Source organism: Rhinatrema bivittatum, chromosome 1 (genome assembly GCF_901001135.1).
Source record: "Rhinatrema bivittatum chromosome 1, aRhiBiv1.1, whole genome shotgun sequence".
In the NCBI taxonomy this organism is placed as follows: domain Eukaryota; kingdom Metazoa; phylum Chordata; class Amphibia; order Gymnophiona; family Rhinatrematidae; genus Rhinatrema; species Rhinatrema bivittatum.
Window position 1 is genome coordinate 253281348 of NC_042615.1, and position 18813 is coordinate 253300160.

At 46.0% G+C, this 18813-nt stretch overlaps 1 protein-coding gene across 4 annotated transcripts in view; it reads right to left on the reverse strand.

Moving 5' to 3' along the window:
* PANK2 (pantothenate kinase 2) overlaps positions 1–18813 on the reverse strand; it is a 96856-nt gene that overhangs the window by 56173 nt on the left and 21870 nt on the right. For all 4 annotated transcript variants that reach the window (XM_029593551.1, XM_029593543.1, XM_029593556.1 and 1 more), the window contains one exon: positions 11503–11756. In XM_029593551.1, coding sequence (XP_029449411.1) covers positions 11503–11756 — 254 coding nt within the window. The remainder of the gene's footprint in view (positions 1–11502; positions 11757–18813) is intronic.

Below are 18813 nucleotides of genomic sequence, written 5' to 3' on the forward strand. Positions count from 1 at the left end.
GCGCGCAAGTCGTAGTTATGCGCCTGGCCTAGTAAGTGCGAGTTGCACGCACAACTTGTGCGTACTACACTTAAGTGTGTAACGTTGTGCGCACAAGTAATGTGCGCACGACTCACTTTATGCATGGATCGAGACGGCCGTCAGGGCGGCGAACAGGGCCAAAATGGCGACTGCGACCACATCGGAGGGTTCCCCCCCCCCCCCCGTGGGAGAGCCCTGGGCTCTAACCGGGGTCGAGCCCTGCTAGGGCAGATCAACCTGGTGGCACTGGTCATGGCCGGTGACCTGTGCGACTCCTCGAACTTCGGAGACCGGAGACTTTAAACAAGATTTCTACTTTACCTTGTCTCTGCGCTTCCCGAATTCATTCCGGGCGGTCTCCGGCTGCGGGGGGGGGGGGGAGAGGGCAAATACCTTCACCGCCGTGCTCACGGTTGCACCCGCTGCCTCTCAGCCGTGCCCGAGATCGGGGTCCTAGGTCCCTGCCGAGGGTCGGCTGCCGGACCAAGGCTCACCTCCGAGGGACCACGGAAATCACCTCGGGAATTCTCAACTGGGGGAGGGACCAGAGGGTGTCACCGCAGGAGAGCGGGGCTCGCTGTTGAGGTAGGTTTTCTTCTTCTTTTGGGTTTTCTCCGTTAAATTTTGCTCCAACACTGTGAGAGCGTGCAGGCAATCCCTAACTGCTATGGAGACGGAAAATACTGAAGAGCTGCATTGCCTGCAGGGTATGTACTAGGGCTGACGTCAGATTCAAATCTGATCCATCTCCAACTGCTATCAGGAGTACACTATACCCATTGGTCCTGAGTGCATCTGCTACACGCTAGGAAATGTAACACTTACCAGTAACACCTGGAACACGCATTCACCCAGGAGGACAACAACCCAAACATACGGCAGCCAAGGGCAGGAAGATGAACCCATCTGTCTATATTAAGGAAAAGGAAATAAAATAGGTAAGTAGTAATTTCTCATTTCCTAGTACACAGATGGGTAGAGGACCAGTGGGATGTACCAAAGCTACTCCCAAATACGGTGGGAGGCTGTGCTCTGTCCAGTCAAAACCACCCATGCAAAGGCTGAGTCGTCCCAGGCCTGCACATCCAGACGATAATACTTGGAAAAGGTGTGTAAGGAGGACCATGTCGCAGCTCGGCAAAGGTAGACAGGAGACATAACCTCCACCCATGACACTGCCTGAGCCCTAGTGGAACGAGCCCTAACCTGAGTAGGCAATGGCTTTTAGCAGCCACATACGCAGCCGTGATTACCTAATTAATCCAGCAAGCTATTGTAGCCTGCAAAGTCTGCTCACCCTGTTACCTCTACCATGAAACCGTACGGATAGAATTTTGTATTTGTGACACGCTATATAAAAATTGCATAAATAAATAAAATGAAAGAAAGAAAAATAGGCGATCCATCTTTTGAAAAGGCTTAGAAACGTCCAGAAACCTCAGGACATGTCTCTTGACATCCAAGGGACGCAACAGGCGATTTTCCTCAGCATCTCTTTCCTTAACCAGAGATGGCAAGGAAATGGACTGATTCAAGTGAAAATCTGAGACCAATTTAAGCCAGAAAGAAGGAACAGTATTGCAGTTGAACCACTCCTGGAGTCACCCAAAAGAAGGGTTCCTGACAAGACAAGGCCTGCAGCTCAGAAATTCGATATGCAGAACATATTGCCACTTGAAACACCATTTTCAAGGTCAGTAAGCACAAAGGGGGAACACATTGGTTGAAACTTAGGACCCGCCAAAAAGTCCAAAACTAGATTAAGACTCCATAAGGGTACCAGTAACCGCAAGGGAGGACAAAGATATTTTGCTCCCCTCAAGAAATGGGCCACATAAGGATGAGACGATAAGGATTCACCATTCACCTGACCCTTGAAATAGGCAAGAGTTGCTACCTGTACCTTCAAGGAATTAAGGGACAACCCTTTAATTCAACCCATCCTGCAAAAAAATTTCAAAATGAGTAGGATCTTAACCGAACGACGAAACACGCTCCTCAATCCTCACACCAAGCCTCAAACACTTGCCAAACCTGTACATAGGCCAAGGAAGTGGAGAATTGCCACCTTGCTACGAGCACGAAAATCACCACAGTAGAATATCCACACTTCCAACAAGTGAGACCTCTCAAGGGCCATTACTGTAAGACAAAACAGAGTCTGATCTTCATGAAGGACAGGTCACTGCTGCAACGGATTCCTGTGTGCCGGAAGATGGGGGGAGTGTACCAGGAGTTTTCACAGATCTGTATACCATGGTCTCCTGTGCCAATCCGGTGCCACCAAAAGCACCATCCCCCTGTGGCCTTGGACCCTTCGAACTATTCTGCCCAACATGGGCCAAGGAAGAAACAAGAGCATCGATACAAGGTTTTCGGCTCTCTCCTGCGACTGAAGAATCAAGGAAACCTCGCATTGCGAGAAGTCGCCAGCAGGTCTATTAACGGAAGGCCCCAGCGATCCACTATCACCTAAAACGCCTCAGACAATACCTATTCTCCTGGGTCCAGACTCTCCCTGCTGAGAAACTCTGCTCTTACACTGTCTTTTCCTGCAATTTGCGAGGCCGAGATCTCCTGAAGATGCACTACCGCCCAATTCCATAAGTTGGTCTATTTCCTATGACACTTGCTGGCTCTTGGTTCCTCCCTGCCGATTAATGTAAGCAACTGTGGTTACATAGACATTACCTAGACAGCTCAACCCTGCAGCCTGCTGCTGAACTGCAGGCATGCCAATCAGTCCGCCTGAGTTTCCAGTCGATTGATGTTCCAGAGATCCTTCTGAATTCTAGCACCCTTGTGCAGATAGTTCGACAGTGAGCTCCCCAACCCTGGAGGCTCACATCTGTCGTGAATACCAAACAGTGATGTCAGAGAAAGCTCCCTCTCTCAGATGTGCCTGCAATCACTACTGGAGACTAGAGCAGACTTTCATCGGCAGGTTGAGCAGAATCAAGTAGTCCTGAGTTTGCGGGTTCCAAGGAGACAGCAGGGAGCGCTGAAGAGAAGGATGCAGTGCGCCCTCATCCATGGCACCACTTCCAGGGATGCCACCATTAAACCAAGTATCTGTACATACGCCTACACTGCTGGGCATAAAGTGTTCACCAAGAGACACACCTGCATCATTAACTTCTGAATATGAGCTCTGGCAAGACGACTTCACCCTGCCTCGTGTCGAACCAAACACTACAATGACTGAAGACTGCTTTTGGCTAGGTTCACCACCCAACAGAGCTCTTGCACAGGGACATCACCTTTCAAGTCACCCAGTCTGCACTCTTCCATAGACTTAGCCTGAATCAGCCGGTTGCCAAAATACAGATGAACTAGAATCCCATCCTCTCTCAACTCTGCCACCACCACCACAACCTTGAAAAAAGTTCTGGATGCAGTGGCCAGACCAAAAGGCAACAAACCAAAATTGATAATGGCACCCCAACACCCTGAAAAGCAGAAAACATCTATGCTCCAATCTGTTAGAAATATGGAGGTATGCCTCGGACAGATCAAAGGAGATCAGAAATTCCCAACTGCACAGCCATTACTGAGCGCAGTTTCCATGCAAAAATGATTCACCCACAAATGACAGTACCCCCCTTGAGATCCAGGATGGGGCAAAACGAGTCCTCCTTGAGCACAGTTAAATAAATAGAATTTTGCCCAGTATTTTCTTGAGACGAGGTTACTGGAACTAGAGCCCTCAGACAGAGGAGCCTCAACACAGTAGATTCTATTGCCTACTTCTTGTGCAGGGAGACACCATGAACACATCCTGAGGAACACTGAGAAACTCCAGTGCATATCCTTCTCATACCACTTTCAGGACCCACTGATCCAATGTGATCTCAACCCACTTTTTTTTTTTTTTTTTTAAATCAGAAGAGAGAGAAAGGAGTCCCCCATCTCCTGTTCCTGGAAGTGGGAGGCTCGGGAAGTTCCACACCCGAGCCCGCACCCCACCGTCTGGGAAGAAAGGACTGAGACCTACTGAAAGGTCGAGTCCTCTAGAAGGTCGCTCCTCTATAGGGTCAAACACACCTGGATCCCTGAGTACGACCTATCATGGTAAAGGAGAGCAGTGTCTGCTTCTTATCCTCCGGCAACCAGGAAACGGGGATTCACCCCACTTACTTGCCATTTTCTCCAACTCGCTTCCAAATAGGAGCGATCCTTCAAAGAGCAATTTTGTAAGGTTAGCCTTAGAGGTCACATCAGCCAACCAATTCCTAAGCCATAACTGATGCTGGGCTGCTGTTATCAAAGCCACCCCTCTGGCCAAAGTGCAGACCAAATCACAGCCCACATCTGCCAAAAAGGTAGCTGCTGGCTCATAACTGCCCTGGAATTCATTCGAATTCCACCTGAAAGAGAAGGAAACAAGAGCGAGCCACCAGGGAACAAGAAGCTATCTGCATCATTGCCACTGCTTCAAATGCTTGTTTAAAGGATGGTCTCAATCCTATCATAAAACATCCTTCAAGGCCGCTTCTCCCTCTACGGGAAGTCATCGATTGGAGACTGCACAAAATTGAGCTTGGCTGAGGACTGCGCATGAAGAAAGGATTGCAATCTCTGAAAAAAACTGTTCCTAAGAAAAGGCAGAAGGATCCAAACCAGGAGGCACCTGTGCTGTGCCCACTGAGCTACCTTCCCCTGCTGACAAACCAGTTAAGGTAGTTCCAAGATCTGGTGTTCCTCCTGACATCTTTACCCAGGCCCTCATCAGGCTGGGAAGAACCAAGTTTAGTAAAATGAGAGGAAGATAAATCTCCGAGCCTCCAAATAGCACTGGCACAAGTTAAGAGGGTACGCCAGGCTGAGATACCCAAATACGACAGGCAGTGCATATGGAAAGGTGCTTAGATTTCTTAACTACGGGCACCATTTTATTATTTTTTTTTATATGCGTGCAAAACATAAGCGTCCAAAGATAAGTTTCCGGCAACGCACCCAAGCTAAGTGCACGGCTTAAGCATATCTCTGGCATGGACACCCACATAGACGCCTGCCTAAGCATCCAAAAACTGGACACAATCAGATGCACTGCCTCAGATGCTCCTGAAGAAGACAGCCGAACGCATAGGCAAAGTGTGCGAAACACTGCCATGGCCTATCACACGGCGCACAGGAGAAAAGCCTCACAGCAAGGCCTAGCTGATAAAGGCTGCCCACATCCCTTAAATCCTCCCTTGTATCGGTCCTGAACCGGTCTATGTGCTAGGTAACAGTTGTTCTCCAAGGACAGCAGGATGTTAGACCTCACACAGGTGAATTCAACGGATGGAGCCCAGCACGGAAAACATATCAGTTTCTGGAACTTTGAGCATACAAAGCATGATCGCCGCATCTCAAAAAATATATATCTGTGATGGAGAAGGTACAGGGAAGGGCGACCACAATGATAAAGGGGATGGAACAGCTCCCCTATGAGGAAAGGCTGAAGAGGTTAGGATTGTTCAGCTTGGAGAAGAGATGGCTGAGGGGGATATGATAGAGATGTTTAAAATCATGAGAGGTCAAGAATGGGTAAATGTAAATCAGTTATTTACTCTTTCGGATAATAGAAGGACTAGAGGGCACTCCATGAAGTTAGCATGTGGCACATTTAAAACTAAATCGGAGAAAGTTCTTTTTCACTCAACGCACAATTAAACTCTGGAATTTGTTGCCAGGGGATGTGGTTAGTGCAGTTATTGTAGCTGGGTTTAAAAAAGGTTTGGATAAGTTCTTGGAGGAGAAGTCCATTACCTGCTATTAAGTTGACTTAGATAATAGCCACTGCTATTACTAGCAACAGTAACATGGAATAGACTTAGTTTTTGGGTACTTGCCAGGTTTTTATGGCCTGGATTGGCCACTGTTGGTAATAAAATGCTGGGCTTGATGGACCCTTGGTCTGACCTAGTATGGCATGTTCTTATGCGGGGTAGCAGGCGGGTTTTATGAGGACTAACAACCTGCTGTCCTCTGAGAACACCTTTTTCAGGTAAGCAACTCTTTCTCCTAGGACAAGCAGGATGATAGTTCTCACACCTGGGTGAATCCCTAGCTACAGGCTGCTCAAAGACAAAAAGGGACCAACAAGCACCAACCAGGTGCCATCAGGCACAACAACCACAGTGCTGTTGGTAACCAAGGGGGAGACAGCCCAGAGGTGTAGAACCCAACTCTCCCTGCCTAGGGCCCATTGTTTGGGCCCTAGGCAGGGAGAGTTGGGTTCTACACCTCAAAGAGATACCAAAAGACAGACTGGCTGAACCTACTATCATGTCAGCCATCCCCATGCAGACATTAGTGAGATTATGTGTGGAGAGAAATCCACATCATAGCCTTGCAGATATCCTCCACAGGAACTGCTCGCATGTGAGCCACTGACATGGCTTTGCCAGAATGAGCCTTGACATGACCCCCAAGATGCAATCCCGCCTGGGCAAAACAGAAGGAGATGCAATCTTCTAGCCAACTGGATAGTGTCTGTTTGGCAACAGCAACTCCCAATCTATTCCAATCAAAGGAAATGAAAAGTTGGGTGGACTGTCTATGGGTTTCAGTCCGCTTCAAAATAGGAGGACAAGGCTCTCTTGCAATCCAAACTGTGCAGGGCTCGTTCACCTTGGTGTGAATGGGGCCTGGGAAAGAATGTTGGCAAGACAACTGACTGGTTAAGATGGAAATCCGTCACCACCTTAGGCAGGAACTTAGGATGGTCTTGCGTTCGCAGCCTATTGTGATAAAATTTAATATAAAGGTGGATAAGTCATTAAGACCTGGAGTTCACTGACCTTGCGCGCTGAAGTAACTGCCACCAAAAATATAACTTTCCAGGTCAGGTACTTCAGGTCACAGGAGCGAAACTGATGAAAGCTCCTTTTGAGCTGCTAACAGCACATTGAGATCCCAAGACACAACAGGAGGCCTTAAAGGAGACTTCAATTGAAGCAGATCCCACTTAAAGTGTACAACTATAAGCTGTACAGAGATTGGCATACCATCTACACCTTGGTGGTATGCACCAGGTAGTTTGTGTGGGGGGCAGAACAGATCTAGGGCTTTCTGCTCACACCACACAGAAAACCTTCTCCACTTCAGTCCGTAGGTCTTTCTAGTGGAAGGCTTTCAGGAAAATCACCAGGATCAGAGCCACATACTCAGAAAGATTAAGTGGCTGCAGGATTAACCTCAACATCCAAGCCATGAGTGACAGGGCCTAGAGGTTGTGATGCTGCAGCCTGCCCTGATCTTGCATGAGATATGGGAAGTCCCCAGACTGATCGGTCTCCAGATGGACAACTACTGAAGGAGTAGAAACTAAATCTGTCTCGGCCAATGAGGATCATAGTCTCTGTCCTCCCGAAGTTTCAAGAGTCTTCGTGACTAGAGGAATCTGAGGATACGTGTACAGAAGACCCCTGCCCCAATGTTGGGCAAAGGCATCTGAGGCTGGTTTGCCATCTGACCTGTACAGGGAGCAGAACTGAGTCACCTATTGCAGGGGAACGCAAACAAGTCAACATCCAGGCTCCCCAGAGGTGGAAGATCTGGTTTGCTACCCCTGGTCCAGAGACTACTCATGGGGTCTGAAAAGCATGACCCACTGGTACGAAGTTATACTGGGCCAACGATCCGCAAAGAACCACAGCCTGCCCCCCAGCGTCTCTGGTTCAAATGGCTTGCTTATGCTCCCTACAATCCAGTCAAAAACCCATCCTGGGATTTGGCTGGGGAGCTGGCTCAGACCTAGGAGCTCTCTGTTGCCTGGGAAGGCCATATGAGCTCACACTCTGAATGGGAGTGAGGGGCTGGAGGATAGTATTTCAACTGGCAGTAGAAAGACCTCCTCTGACTCACAGACCTCCTGGCTGAGGGCGGCGGTCTAAAGTGCTGGCAGAGAGCTGTTGGAGGGTCTCATCGTGATCCTGCAACTGGGCCACTGCATCCTTCACCTTATCTCCGAAGAGATTCTCTCCTGTGCATGACAGATCAGCGAGTCTTTCCGGTCAGAGATCAGCAGCCATGCCATTCTGCAGGTACAGATTCCTGCTGCTTCGAGAAACAACATAGGTTGAACGAATCTTGTGTTTTCTACATTCCAGGCCCTGACACACCAGCAATAAGGGGTCTTTTGCTGCTGCTGAGGCAGTCACTCAGCCGCCTCTTGCACCTTTTTCCAGAGGTTGGTTTATATAGAGCTGGTAAGAGGTAGTGCAGATAATGGAGCATGGCCCCTTGGAACACTTCCTCTCAAGAGTGCCCATCGCTCTATGATCCTTGCCCGGGGGCACAGAGATGCAAGTCCGAGAACACTTGGCCTTCTTGAGAGTGGATTCGATCACTACTGATTGGTGTGGCAGCTGATGCTTCTCAAATCCGGTAGCCTGTTGAACAAGTAAACCCCATCCACCTTCCTGTTGACAGGAGGTACTGTGAGGGGTTGCTCCCATATTCTCAGCAGCAACTCCCTAAAGATCTTGTGCACTGGGGCCTCCATGACCTGGAGAATTTCTAGCATGTTATGCCTGGCATCCTCCTCAGTCATTAACTAAAAAAAGGATGGCCTCCGCATCGCCTGTACAAAACCTGCAAAGGTCAAGTCCTCTGGAAGTGACATTTGCTCATCTGAAGGAGACTGTTTTGAAGGGAGATTCTTGAGTCTTCAGAGAAGGATTCTGCAGTATCATCCCCCCAAGGGTCACACGGGGTCTCATCTTCACTGTAGTTCACAGGGAATGGGGCCCTGGTGTTTGGCCTTTATCCAGAAGCAAGGCCATCGGTAGCACTGGTGCTGGCCCCAGCAAAGCTGAATGGGGGGCTGCAGGCCTAAGTGTCCCTGCCGACCTTGGAGCTTCCTCCTCCCTCTGTATCAACAATAAGCACCATATCAGTCGGGAGAAGCATTGGTGCCCCGCTGGGCATTGATGGCCTACCGGGATTCGGTACCAACTAGGTCGGTAACATACCGATAAGCATGTTGAGCAGTTCCAGCAGGGTGAGTACCGGCACCATTGGTGCCACCAGTTCGATGTCCCACAACATCGCCACCTGGACCATGCGCTCCAGCTCCTCCTCCAAAGTTGCTGAGGCCAAAACCGACTGGGAGGCAGACGTGGCCAAATCTTCCTTGGATCCAAGGTGGATCAGCGACTGGCACCAGGACCGGTGAAGACCATCATGGACCCCTGGCATCAATGGAGAATGGGTGCTCATCACCGCAGGGACACCATGGCATGAGCTGGCACCTTCCCAAGCCTGGCACAGTGCATCGAAGGTGACTGTTTGATGCCTCCTTGGCTTCCCTCGGTGCTCAGCCCAGACTTTCACCGGTGCCGAGGTCAACGATGACTAACCAGATGTTCTCGACTTGGAAGAGACCAAACTGAGGCCTATCCCCGGCACCCCTATCCACCGACAGTGTCGACGGAACAGACGGCCCTGCCGATAGCTCTGTGTCCATCGATGTGGCTCCCAGGTCCAGCAGTGCAAATGTCACCGATGCCTTGGACTTCCTTGACCTGAAGAGTTTCTCCATTTTGTTGAGCCAAGCACAACGTCCCTTGGGGATCATCTGGGCGCACATGCGGCAACCCCGGACGTCGTGCAATGCCCTCAGGCAGAGGAGACACACCTCGTGGAGGTCTGTAATGAATATGGTCCTCTGACACTGGGGGCACTGATGGAAACCAGACAAGCCCAAAAATTGAGAGACTGTGTGTGGGGGGGGGGGGGGGGGGACGGGGACACGACACAAAATAAACTTACCAAACTGCCTAAAAACCTGACTGGGAAAGCTTGAGGGAACCACAAGGGACCCGCATTTGATGAAATTACAAGAAAACCCAAAAAGGACGGTGAAAAATTTTCAAAGGCAATTTAAGGAAAAGCCACAAACTCACTCTACCGCGAGGCAAAAGCTCTGCAGAAATAGACTGAAGAGGGACCCTGCGTGGATATGTGGGGAATAGGGCATGCTCAGTCAAAGTTCCAGAAACTGACATAAGTTTTCCATGCTGGGCTCCATCCAATAATGTCACCCATCTTGGAGGACTACCATCCTGCTTATCTTAGGAGATAAATCATATTTATGCACACAAATCATGTTTTGTGTGCATAAAATTATGTGCACAAAAGATGAGTTTTGTGTAGATAAATCACTTATGAGAGTGAGCCTTTGCTAAGTGCATATTTTGCAGTCATCGCATTTCTAATTCTGAATGCACTGGCATACTATTAGCTTACTGCATCAAGATTTAAATTTTAGCCTGCAGGTTAAGAAAAACAGTGCATTGAGTTTCAGCGCACAGTTTTAACCCACACATTATTGCATCAGCCACCAGGTTTGGCTATAGGGCAGAAAGCAAAAAAAACAGCAAATGCTACTGTGGCAACCATTCAGTACAATATGATGATACAATGGACAAGAGAAAAAGTTATCTTCAGATGTGCTCCATTTTTCACTTTTTTACATAGTAGCTATGCTTTTAGCTAATTTGCCTCTGAAAGTCAGATTCTCTTTCCTCCCATTTTTCTTATGCTTCTCACCCTTTTTTTGCAAGTTTCCACACTGCCTTCTCATACAGCTGGAATGTTCTGTAGATCAGTTAATCACTGCTACATAGGGCTTCTCTTCTATTTAGTTTCCCTGAACTGCTCTATAACCCCAATAACAGTACTGAAAGTTATTGATGGCCTCAAAAGCACAAACAGGTGGAGCAACAACTTCTTGGAAGAGCAAATCGGCTAAAATAGAGTATAGATTACTATATATTTAATTGCTAAACTCCAAGCATATTAGAAACAAATAGTTGAGTTAAAAAAGGAAAAATGTTCCATTGTTCATCTTATTTAATAAAAAAAAATAATCAGGATTTTTAGCCCACCATTTCAAATGATGCTCAAGGCAGCTTCCAGCATTTTAACATTGAAAGTTGCTTAGAAACCAGCATTAACCTATAGCCGTTCTCTGTCTAGCACAAAACAAGCATATTAATATTCAGATCCAGTTTCCAGAACTTCAGTTATCCAATTTATTTTTAGCTCCATTTAAAGTCTCCCATTCATTTGTTTGCAACATTATACACACAAAAAATAAGATGACAAAGGAGAAAACGATGCTATGGCGGCAGTAACTAAGCAACACTGAGTATATCTTTGGGACAAAAAATGCTTTGTGTGAAAATTTAAGTACTTTTATTTACTGGAATAGACAAGTGACTCATCAATATTAGAGTGCTCAGGTCAGTAGGGACAAAAAAAAAAAAAACAGCCTAAGTGAATTGAGAAGATGATTTCAGTTCAGTTCCAGAAATCACAGCTCCTCTTAGATTCTGGGCCCTTTCATATCCTGTTTATGCATGAATTCTGGTGCACATCTTGAAACAGATTTGTGACTAAAAGACAGAGGATCACAAATAAACCAAATTTGAACCACAAACACCTGATACTCTAAATATATCACCATACAAAATGTGTGAAACTCACCTGGTCCCAGTTACCCGCTTGTAGTTGCCTTTGGCATACACAGCCAAGATGCTAACCCCTGAGCCAATGTTTACTAAAAGTAGAGGATATGGATTCTCCAGGTTGTATGGAATCTTCTGAAACCTCTCACGGCTTGTTGGGTTTTCCAGATAATAGCACTGTGACTGCCCATTGAATCCAACTGAGTCAATATACAGCACTCCGTTAATGAGGCAGTCTAGCTCATCCACCTTGCAAAGCTGGAGGCCACTAATCTGTTAAGAAATACAACCACCATATTTCACTGCATAATTCTTAACACACAAGCATATACTTACAAGAAGGAAGAGAAATATTTCATCTATAATCTGATCACTGGACATAATTCTACTGAATTATTCAAACAATAAGTCACCATTAAAAAAAGTTGACAAGCATTTTTCTACTTAAAAGTGAGAAAGGTGTGTATTTTTTAATGAACTACAGTGCAGTTCTTGCTCTCCCTGCTAGTAATTTGTTCAATTTTATTTTTATATACAACCTGCCAGATGCGGGGTAAACCAAAGATAGTCCCACAGCATTATATGCCAACATCCCTATGAAGAAAGTTAAAAAATTAAAAACAAATGCTGAGCTTATTTTGCACCTTTTCTTTAAAGACACAGGGGCAGGCCACAGACAAAAAGATGCTGTAAGATCACAAGCGCCTTTCCAAAATATATATATATATTTTTTAAAGTCCGTCATTTTATTATCTTTGACCACATTACTGAACAGGAAGGAACTTTGTTTGTATGTGTCATCACTTAAGTTATACCACACTGCAATATTTCCCAGCTCTCTCCTGGAGGCACACCTATCCAGTCATGTTTTCAGAATTACCACAATTAATATGCATGAGAGATTTGCATATATCATTTTTCGCTCCTTAAGATGAACTTTTTTTTCCCCAAAAGTGGGGAGAAAAGTGTCTGTGTGTCTCATGGAGTGAATATAAAAAAATAATAAGCTACAACCCCCCACCTTCCTGAACCCCCCCCCCGAGACTTGCCAAAACTCCCTGGTGGTCCAGCGGGGGTCCCGGGGCGATCTCCTGCTCTTAGGCCGTCGGCTGCCAATAATCAAAATGGCACTGGTGGCCCTTTGCCCTTACTATGTGACAGGGGCTACCGGTGCCATTGGTCGACCCCGTCACATGGTAGGAGCAATGGACGGCCCACTGTTGCAGCTCTGCACTAAGAAGTCATATTACTGCAGTTACATCATTCCTATTTGAAAAAAATCTCAACACACAGTGCAGGTTTGTAATCAACAAGGAAAAAGCAAACTATTTGCCCTTTTTAAAAAGTGGTTATTTTTATTTTTTAGTAATTCACAATTTTGTGTTCCCTTGTCAGCAGGAGATATTTCTCTCCTGCAGTGTTGCTCCCTGAGGATTCTGAAACAGAGAGAGATACTGAATGGCTGAGGTCACTGCAGGGGTATATCCAGGGTGACGTCAGCTTTGAAATCTGACTCAGTCTCCACCTATCAGGGGAGCACATAATCCATTGGTCCTAAGTCCATCTGGCTACACGCTAGGAAAACCTGTTTCTTCGAAGATCAGCAGCAAAAAACCTTGTGCTGGGGAGAAAGTGGCATCACCCTGAAAAGAATGGAAGGCATAAAAAGACCTAAGGCACCTCAAAATGCTGGTCTCACTCCATCAAGTTGCACTACTTGCACTTGGTACGTGTGGAGTAAGCCACAGAACAGCAGCTTCTATAATGAATATTAAATAAAAGCAAACATTAGCAAAGATCCTTCAGAACTTTAACAGAAAATGCATTTCTCGTGCAGATAAACACTAATCAAAACCCATAAGGCAAACTGTCCCTGAACTGCACAAGTAAAATGCCACTATTAGGTGACGATTTTTTTCCCCCAAAGTACAAATGAGGAGAATTGTATTAGTCAACTACAAGTTACTTTAATCATCTATTTAATCATAAGGCATCTATTTCAGAAAAAAGATTTAGCAAACTTGCATCACAGCTGCATTATGGGAAAATGTGGTAGCAATCAGAGCTCTATTTTCACATAAAAGCCCATTCTAAAACTTTCTAGGATATATTTTCCAAGGTTTAGTTGTGACTTATACACATAGAAACAGGGAGGTACACGGTTAGATTTGCAAATCTACTTGGGGAGATTCAGGCATTGCCTGAAAGTATTGCATTTATTTTCACAACTTGCACTCCAGGGTAGTGGTTCTGAACCTTTTTTTCCCCATCAGGACACACCTGGCAGAGGATGCTTACATGTGAGACACTGAACACATGACCATCACGGAGTTAAATGTAAACATTCTGCATCCTCAGGAACCCCCTGATCCCCAGCAATAGGTGCAGGGCAGAACTAGGACATTTCCCCATACAAAAAAAAAAAAAGATATTCTGATTCTGGAGTTCAACAGCAACACAAACTCCCTTTACTACCAGCTGCAATGTAAGACCCTCAGCACATGTGTAGCAAACTTGCCTTACCATAAAGGCACTAACTCCAAGGACTCAAACAATAATGCTACATCTGAAAAGGCAGCAGTGCACCATCAACACATGTCCTATTGAGAAACACAAATAGGACTGATGTGTCTATATGCTAGTAAGATTCCTCACCTGAGTCACACAGAGAAATACAGACTAAAGGACCACAAATTACAAATTTAGAGACAAAACTAGAAAGGAAACCCCAAAATGTCACACTGCATGCAGTGCAAAAGTGAAGAACTAGAAACTGACATTTGGTTCTTGCACCCTGTAACTCCCCCCTCCATACCTCCATCATCCCTCACTTCTCCCAATTACTCCTTTTCAATCTCCTCACACTCATATCCCTGCCCAGCATTCACAACTCCCACCAGCATCCTCTTCCCTGTGCTCCATTTCTCCCCTGCTCGGCTTTGCACCCTTCTTCTCCCTACCCAACTATCCCGACCCCCCTTTCCCACCCAGCAGTTCCTACACTCCCTCTCTACCTGCCCTGCATCCCCCAACCTCCTTTCCTCCACCAGGTGACGAGAGCATCCCCCAACCTCCTTTCCTCCACCAGGTGACGAGAGCATCACTCCCAAGCCCAGCAGAATACTAGAAGAGCAGGAAAAGTAGAAAATGTGTGGGAAGAGCTAAAGAACCTGAAAGTGGACAAAGCCATGGGGCCTGATGGGATTCATCCAAGGATATTGAGGGAGCTCAGAGATGTTCTGGCGGGTCCACTGTGTGACCTGTTCAATAGATCCCTTGAAACGGGAGTGGTGCCGAGTGATTGGAGAAGAGCGGTGGTGGTCCCGCTTCACAAGAGTGGGAACAGGGAGGAGGCTGGCAACTACAGACCGGTTAGCCTCACTTCGGTGGTGGGAAAAGTAAGGGAGTCACTGCTGAAAGAGAGAATAGTGAACTATCTACAGTCCGGAGAATTGATGGACCAGAGGCAACATGGATTCACCAGGGGAAGATCCTGTCAAACAAATCTGATTGACTTTTTTGACTGGGTAACCAAGGAATTGGATCAAGGAAGAGCACTCGATATCATATACTTGGATTTCAGCAAAGCCTTTGATACAGTTCCGCACAGGAGACTGGTGAATAAAACGAGAAGCTTAGGAGTGAGTGCCGAGGTGGTGACCTGGATTGCAAATTGGTTGACGGACAGAAGACAATGTGTGATGGTAAATGGAACCTTCTCTGAAGAGAGAGCGGTTTTAAGTGGTGTACCGCAAGGATCGGTGTTGGGACCGGTCCTGTTCAATATCTTTGTGAGCGACATTGCGGACGGGATAGAAGGTAAGGTTTGTCTTTTTGCGGATGACACTAAGATCTGCAACAGAGTGGACACGCCGGAAGGAGTGGAGAGAATGAGACGGGATCTAAGGAAACTGGAAGAGTGGTCGAAGATATGGCAGTTGAGATTCAATGCCAAGAAGTGCAAAGTCATGCATATGGGGAGTGGAAATCCAAATGAACTGTATTCGATGGGGGGGGAAAAGGCTGATGTGCACGGAGCAGGAGAGGGACCTTGGGGTGATAGTGTCTAATGATATGAAGTCTGCGAAACAATGCGACAAGGCGATAGCAAAAGCCAGAAGAATGCTGGGCTGCATAGAGAGAGGAATATCGAGTAAGAAAAGGGAAGTGATTATTCCCTTGTACAGGTCCTTGGTGAGGCCTCACCTGGAGTACTGTGTTCAGTTCTGGAGACCGTATCTACAAAAAGACAAAGACAAGATGGAAGCGGTACAGAGAAGGGCGACCAGGAAGGTGGAGGATCTTCATCGGATGACGTACGAGGAGAGATTGAAGAATCTAAATATGTACACCCTGGAGGAAAGGAGGAGCAGAGGAGATATGATACAGACTTTCAGATACTTGAAAGGTTTTAATGATCCAAAGGCAACGACAAACCTTTACCATAAGAAAAAGATCAGCAGAACCAGGGGTCACGATTTGAAGCTCCAGGGAGGAAGATTCAGAACCAATGTCAGGAAGTATTTCTTCACGGAGAGGGTGGTGGATGCCTGGAATGCCCTTCCGGAGGAAGTGGTGAAGACTAGAACTGTGAAGGACTTCAAAGGGGCGTGGGATAAACACTGTGGATCCATAAAGTCAAGAGGCCGCCAATGAAGAGTGGGTAACTCGCCAGAATGATGGCTACTGCCTGGACACAATACCCTTATTCAATAAACATACACATGGTTACTGTGACTCCAACATCACTCTAAGCTTCAACAGCAAGAGGAAATGTGGAAAAAAGGATTTGCACTCACAAAGCCGGGAGTAGCTGGCTTGTTACGGCGGTTACTACCCCAAACCAAATGTGCCTGATACTTCACTTTCGATGCACATCCAGCATAGCTCTCTGCTCCAACGGCAGGGGAGAAGAAAAACTGATACTTCACGCATATCCAGCATAGCTCTCTGCTTCAACGGCAGGGGAGAAGAAAAACAACCAATAAGGGCTGTATAACATAGTCTGGGTTAAAACAAATAAGCATGGATGTAGCTTGCTTATTGCGGCGGTTACTACCCCTATTACCCCTAACTAATCAAGCTAGATATTTCACTTGGATGCAGCTCCATCACTGCTCTCTACATTAATGGTGGGGGAGGAAGGGAAATAGAACCAAGAGCTAAAAGAAACAGATAAGTATGAGAGAAAAAATGTGTGAAGCTTGCTGGGCAGACTGGATGGGCCGTTTGGTCTTCTTCTGCCGTCATTTCTATGTTTCTATGTTTCTATGGTAATGTCTCTCTGACCTGGGTGAAGGAAGAAGCTTCCCATTGGGCCAGAAAGAGGATAAGGGAGTGGAAAGTAGCCTATCAGGCCTGATAAAGGAGAAGTCAATTCACCCTGGATGAGGAGGAAAGAGCAGCCTCCTGCTGGCTATGCGACACACCATCCAGGACTTCGCTACACATCAGTGTCTGGATACACCTGTTGAGAACCACTAGGGAATGTTTTAGAGGTGTAGTTGAGAACGATGCACATTTAAGTTTATCAAATGTAACTTTGTGGTCAGCATGCAGCTAACATTTTATGCCATCTTTTGACACTGTATAAGTGCATATGTACTTTTAAATATGCAAATCAATATTTAAACACAACATACAGATATCTTGTGTTTGAAAATATAGTTGGGTATGTTCAGACTTAAAAATGCAAGCATATTTTTGGTGTAAGGCATTCTATTGAAAATGTACCACTTTGATGAGGGGGGGGTGTGGCCAAGATGGCGCCTGAGAGAGACGCTGTGCTGTGAGCTCCTGAAGCGTTGCTTTTTATAGTAACTTTTTCTTCCGTTGAGGCCTCCGAGTGATGCCACATACGAAGAGGAAAGGTCGGGTGAGAGAGGGAGCCCCGACCCCCTCGAGACCCACGCTTATACAGACAACGCTGACCGGGTTCCATCCAGCTTCCGAGCAAAAAGCCCCGGAGAGTCCCGCTGGGCAGCAAGGCGGAGAGCAAACGCCTCTGCCCCTGGGAGATGTTACGCTAAGTCCCGGGGCTCCAACTACCCCCACTCCACCCGGGGACGCCGACAACGCTGAGTTCCCAGGCTCCAGACGAGGATGGATGGCGTTCTCGGAAGGGAGCCCAATCGGAGAGGGAGCAACGGGAGGGACGGCGATACTAGAAGAACAAGGAGTGTTTTTTACCTCTTCTCCCCGAGTGGAAGAAAATGGCGGTGTAAAACATGCTGAGGCCGGCGAAAGAGAAGCTGGATCAGCTGTAGAAATGGCTAAGATCTCGAGGAACCAAGAAATTCAAGGTATTTCTGAATCCCAAGCTATAAACTTAATACCCATTATGCCGTTGGAGAAACCTAAGATTGTAACAAATGAATCTATTTGGAAAGCTATTATGACTATGCAAAAAGCTATGCTAAATCTATCTTCTAATATAAAAGAACTACAAACGTCTCTACAAAATTTGACCCCAGAAATAAACCAACATTCTATTAATATGGTCAAAGTAGAGGAAGAAATAAGCCAGATTAAGAAGGTACAAGTTTCAATAATTAAAGGAGAGAATCTGCTTGAAAAGAAAGTGGAAAATATTGAGAACTCTTTGAGATATAACAACCTTCGTATAATAAATTTCCCCAAATGTAAAATGATGTCTCCTAAGGAGCAATTGAAAAACTATTTTCAAGAGATATTATCAATAACAGCAGAAAAATTACCCTTAATCCTAAAAGCTTATTTCCTACTGAAAAAAGGAGAAACTTTTCCACAAGGAATTACACCAACAGAAGGAGTCTCATTGAACGTGACGGAGTTAATAGAAACTTCGTATAGCTCTCAAGTAGAGATGCATGGGACTTTTATTGGTAAAGTTTAAAAACTTAGAAGATAGAGATAATGTGTTAAAGATATTTATGACTAAGAGATCTATGTTGTATTTGGGTCAAAAAATCTGGGTCTACCCTGATGTCTCACCAGAGACACAGGTGAGGCGTAAGAAATTTTTACTTCTTGCCAATCAAGCAAGAACTTTTGGGCTTCAAGTTAATGTCAGGTTTCCTTGTAAATGTGTATTGAAAGATGAAACTGGAAAATTTTTATTCTACGAACCTGAACAATTAGCTAATTACATTGAAAATCGAAGGAACCAAGGGAATGAGCCTGAAGTAACATCTAATTAATAGTTGTAATATTGAATGGAAACTCTGTATTCTCTCTCTTTTTAAGTTTAAGAATTTGTATTTTCTTTATTGTAAATTTATTGCTCTGGCACTCCCTCCTATGAGTTTGGTAACAAGAAGGATAGAACTCAAGTGTTTGGACTTCTAAGATT